At 28.3% G+C, this 5694-nt stretch overlaps 1 protein-coding gene across 1 annotated transcript; it reads left to right on the forward strand.

The window, feature by feature from the left end:
- Positions 1-4350: 4350 nt before the first annotated feature.
- On the forward strand, positions 4351-5126 carry LOC109119484 (ninja-family protein AFP3-like). The gene is made up of 2 exons (XM_019212038.2): positions 4351-4645; positions 4759-5126. Exons 1-2 carry the CDS (start codon positions 4351-4353, stop codon positions 5124-5126), a joined length of 663 nt encoding a protein of 220 aa, XP_019067583.2.
- Positions 5127-5694: the final 568 nt, after the last annotated feature.

The following is a 5694-nucleotide window of genomic DNA, read 5'->3' on the forward strand; positions in this document are numbered from 1 at the left end:
TTATCTCTATTCGATTATGTGTAGTTTTGTTCTTCTCTTGTAAGAATTTGAAATATTAATGTGCTAATTAGGATTTGGGGTTAAACTTTTTAAAGGATTCTTTTGTTATTTTTCGACTACAAGTTTTTCATTTCTTGCTAAACTTTGAAACACGTGATATAAGTTGTTTTCTTAATGTGTTAGGATTCGCTATCAACTGCTAGCTTTAAGGTTTTCTACGTCTATTTTCCAAGTTAGAGTATCTATTTCTTGCTAAAGCTGACAATTATATGTTAATATATATGTTATCCCTCTTTGATTATGTATATTCTGGTTCTTCTGGTAAGAATTGTAGTATTCATGTGTTAATTAAAATTTTGGGGTTAGCGTTTTAAGGATTACTAAGTTATATATTTTTACTTAGAATTTTAATTTGTTGATAAATCTTGAAAAACTTAGAATTTTTAGTTGTTTTATTTATGTGTTAGGTAGGTCTAGACTATTTTAGATATTTCTAAGTTTATTTGTAGAAGTTAGAATTTTCATTTCTTGCTAAATCAAATAATTATTTGTTAATACATATATTATTAATTGCATATTGTGTTGCGCTGCTATTTTTTATATTATTTTTTGCATATGTGACTGATTTTTATATAAATATTCTTAAAATCGTCAAAATCTTACACAAAATACTTCATCACAGATATTTTTAAAAAGATTCATTACTTGGTGTATCCATCATCTACTACCGAACACATAAAAAGGAACAAATATAGGGTGTAAATTGAATTTTTTTAAAAAAAAGTCGGCATTCAATGTATAAAATTAATGTAAATAAAGTGGTATTTCCAAATTAATTTAGAATTGTTTTGTAAGGAAATGACTCATAATTAATATATGTATTATAAATAGGGAGGAGCATAAATAAAAGTCAAATAAGACTATTTAGGACATTTAATTATCATAAGAAATATGTTAGAATAATTAACATGTTGAATATTCATCAAAAGGTATATAGAATAAACTATACATATCCTTTTATCACGAGAGATATGTATGTAGTTATATATTGACGCATCAAAATTTAATAAAATTTGTACTATTACAAACCAAAATGTATCTAAATATTTTACTCAAAATTAACTAATAAAATTTCTGTAAGTTTTCTAATAATATTTGGTTATTATTGAACCTTCTTCAGAAAAAAAATCACAAAATAAGTTTCAAGTTCAAAAGTGTAATTTTAATAAGTTTTTCAAGTGAATATTATTTTTCTAACTTACAAAGTTTCCACTTCTATTTTTCTAAACCTAACTCAATTTCTAAATAGAGGTATATATTTTATTTTTAAAAAAATTCCTTATTCTTTTAAAAAAAAATACTATACTATAATGGGATTCTTCATACTAGCACTCCCTCCTGAGACCACACATGCAAGTTCACCTTCATACAACTCATGTCACGAGGTTTTTCCCTCTCACGCTTTATTATAATTAAATTAGGAAAAGGCATTGATTTTCTTTGAAAATTTAGTTACTCACTTGAACTACCATATCGATCTATTCTATCTCTAAATTACTTAAAAGAAAATTTGTTCACCCTAAAATTGAAATTAAAAAAAATAATAACGAAAGCAACACGCGAGTAAGGAAAATTAAAGTTTTAAAAAGCAATAAAAAATGAAAACTCTCCTTACCTCCACAACCTCAAAGCATCACGAAAACGATAGTCTGGTGGTGTTGATTGTTGTGGTTGTTTGTTAGTTGTATAAATCTAAAACTGCGGAACTATTGGAACGTCACTAAAATCATGATTGATCGATTTGAGCTTGTAGGAATACCTACAAAATAAGTTACAATAGTAAAATAAAAAAGGGATAAGGAGAAAGGGTTTCATTCGATGTTTGATCAAACTATTAAAATTTATTAATTTTTTTAAAAAAAAACATTTTTTCTAGTGTGTTTTTCTAAAAAGGAAAATCTTATGAGAGAAAAAAAAAATTTTGATCAACCAATTTAAAAAATACTTTTTAAGTAGCAACTAAAAAGTGTTTTGCCAAATTTTGAGAATTGCTTTACCAAAAATCTTCGGTGAGAAACAATTAGTATGATGAGACATGTTTTTGAATTGTATATTTATATTTAGAAAATTAGTACAACTTCTGTTAATATTAATTATTATTATTATTATTATTATAAGAATTCAGTCAACTGAATATATAAGAATTAAAATGGATGTGTTCAATGAAGATAACATGTAAGAAAGAATAAGTTGAGTACGGTACCAATCATAAAACATCACGAATCCAAAGTATTATTATTATTTTATTTGAACAAACTATAAGCATATGGGGTTTTGTTATTATTATTTTTATTATATATATATATATATATATATATATATAAACATAAAATCATATTGTACTTTTTTTTTGTTGTTCTTTTCTCATTATTCAAATATCAAAATGAAAGAGTACTAATGAAACAAATGTTTTGAATAATTGATATTTTGGTTTTTATACATATGTTTTGAATTTTTCTTTTTCGATTTATCAGAAATAATTTTTTATCACGTAAATATAAAAATAAGTTTTGTGTGTATTATATCCTTCTCGAAATACTTATGAAAACATTAAATATGTTGCTATTTAAGTCGAAATATATGAATTAAGAAATTCACATCACGAAGATAGATTGATTCGCTTGGTGATTCACTTGCCTCAATTAAAAGTGACTCATTGTGTTGGATTTTATTATGAACACTAAACACTTAACTTAATATTCTCAATTGGTTTATAACATTGAAATTATCATTAACAGAGCTTATAATAATGACCTTATTTCATCGTCTTCTATTTTTAATATTTTTAAAAAGAAATAAGCCCAATGATCAGTTGTTTAATATCTATCTATACATATATTTTAAGTTAGTATTATACGCGTTGATAATATTATTATATGCATTGATACAATATCATAACATTAGTGATCTCCAACACAGAAGAAAGAATAACTTAAAAATGTAGATAACAAACAAATCAGAAAAAAAAAGCTTAAATTAAGCGTAATACAATTAGTGATTTTCAGAAAAGGCGAACGAAAAATTAAAAATGACAGAAACTCAAAGTAATAAAATCATTATTTTGATATTCAAGAATCAATCAAAACACTTTTACTTTTTTTCTTAAAACTAAAAAATACAACTCAGATGATTGTCTACTTGTTAACTCAAAATCACCTATTGTTAATAGATATATTTGTTTTTGTCTCCTACTTAGTGTTTTGAGTCCATATCAGAGCTACAACTAAATTTCGAGTACACATTATTTTTTTATATTTAATAAATCTGTGAAGTAGTAAAAAAACCTCCTTAAAAATAATGTTAACTATAAAGAAATAAAATGAACAATCCTCTTACATTTTAAACTATGAAAACTTAAAAGCAAACAATAATTCCGTGAGTTAAAATAATTGGATGATATAACTTTTAATAAAATTTGCCCTAAGTTAATATAACATTTCTGATAAAATTTGCCCAAAAAAAACTTTCAAAAATGCATAAATAATAATTTTCATATCCGCAGTGTGAAAGTGAAAACTTTTCACAAATTTTCATGCAGTGATTTTTCAGACACGTGTAAAGTTTGATTTTTTTTCTCAATAGATAATTTTAACGGATAGTATTTTTGGATCAATTCCCAAAGTCCCTCCTTATACCACGTAGCAAGGGGCTATTTTGTTATTTTTCACTTAACCCACAGAAATAAGATTCCTTCACGTTTTTTCCACTTTCATACTTGACTTGTTTTCCTGTATAACCTCCTACACATCTGAAGGTTTCTTCCATCATTCATCATTGAAAATCAACTTCATACTTGTATAGAGTTTTTTTTCCTATTAAGTTTGTTTAGTTTGAAATTCAATAGCTTTGTCGATTCTTTCAGCTTTTGCTAAAATGGAGAAAGCTAATCATCAAGACAAAGGAAAAAAGATTGTAGAGGATGTAAGTGTAGACTTAAAATTAGATCTTCCGATGGAGACTCAAATGGAGTACTGGAGGCAAAGGAATTTGTTGCCGCCTATGGATACTGAAATGGAGTGGAGGCAACAAAATTATCCATTTTCTTTGACCAGGACATCTTCTTTGCCGAGGGATATTGAAATCGAGTGGAGGAAAAGGTTGGAGGCTGAAATGGCTTGGAGGCGAAGAATGGATACTGAAATCGAGTCGAGGAAAAGGTTAGAGGCTGAAATGGATTGGAGGCGAAGAATGGAGACTGAAATTGAGTGCAGGCGTAGAATGGAGACTGATACGGAATGAAGGCAAATCAGTGGTCCATTTTCTGTGACGAGGGCAGCTTCCATGCCGCCAATGGAGACTCAAACAGAATGGGGGAAAATGAGTGATCCATTTTATGTTAATAGGAAGGCTTCGTTGCCTCCAATGGAGACTGGGATGGACTTGAAGGAAAGGAGGGACCTCCAGACACAGACGCGTGGGGACACGCAGCAGAATAGATGGGATAAACTAAAGAATGTTATAGTTGTTGAGGAAAATGAAGGGAATGGAACCTCTTCTTTGCCGTCACCTAGTGGATCTGGATCTGTAGGAAGTTTTGGTTTAGCTAGAACTAGTTCTCAAACTCAACAACACCTACCTAATCAAGGTGATCGAAAATTCAATTGAGTTGTTCCATTTAAATAATTTCTCCATTTTCATTATTTTTTGTTCAATTAATTTTCTTTTGTCTAAAACTAAGAAATATTTTTTTTCCTTCAGTTGATGGAACTTTCATTGAAGGTGCATCTGGTAGTTCTAATGCGATACCTCTAGTCAGTGGCACATTGGAGCAAATGCAGCATCTGGTATTAGCAGCCATTGAAGCTACTAATGAGCAATCACCCAACTTTTCGACAAAAGAGGGACTCAGAAAATTCTTGCTCAAAATGCCTGGTGTTTCCACTAAAGGTGATGGACCAAATGGAAAGAAGACTGAAGGATTTTTATACGCATATAAGAGGGGAGGAGAAGTGAAGATTGTTTGTATTTGTCATGGTTATTTTCTGTCACCAGCCAAATTTGTTAAACATGCTGGTGGAGGTGATGTTGAAAACCCTTTAAGGCTTATAAATGTCGATCCTAATTAATTAAGCTTTGTAGTGACAATGGCTATTGCCCAAAAAACTGTATTAGGTCTAATATCGTTGTTATGTAATTTTTCCTTTTGTTGTTGTACCGAATGACTTCAATGGCTATTATTCCCAAAAAGGCATTAGCTTTGATATTGTTGTTGTTATTTCATCTTTCTTTTTGTTTTTTTACAAGATTAAGTTCCTCCTATCTAAGATAATAAAGTTTTTTCCAGGCATACCGCTTGTTTTGTAATGCTATGCATCACCATTTTTGGCATAATTGGAAGCAAAAAACAGTTTCTATTCAACAGAATATTTCTGCAGTAGGAAAGCCTTAGGTTCTTGTCCCCTTTTAGAGTAGATGAATTACTCCCTCTATTTAAAAAAGAATGATCTAATTTGACTTGATATGAAATTTAAGAAATAAAATAACTTTTTTAATTTTATGATCCTAATTTAAAATTATGTCAAATGTATCAAAATATTATTGTATAAGTCTTTTGGAAAAATGAAATTAAAATGTTATAAAAAAATAAAAAAACAATAATTCTATTTCATAGGGGTTATAGAAAAAAAATATCAT

This window comes from Solanum lycopersicum, chromosome 2 (assembly GCF_036512215.1).
Source record: "Solanum lycopersicum chromosome 2, SLM_r2.1".
Lineage (NCBI taxonomy): Eukaryota > Viridiplantae > Streptophyta > Magnoliopsida > Solanales > Solanaceae > Solanum > Solanum lycopersicum.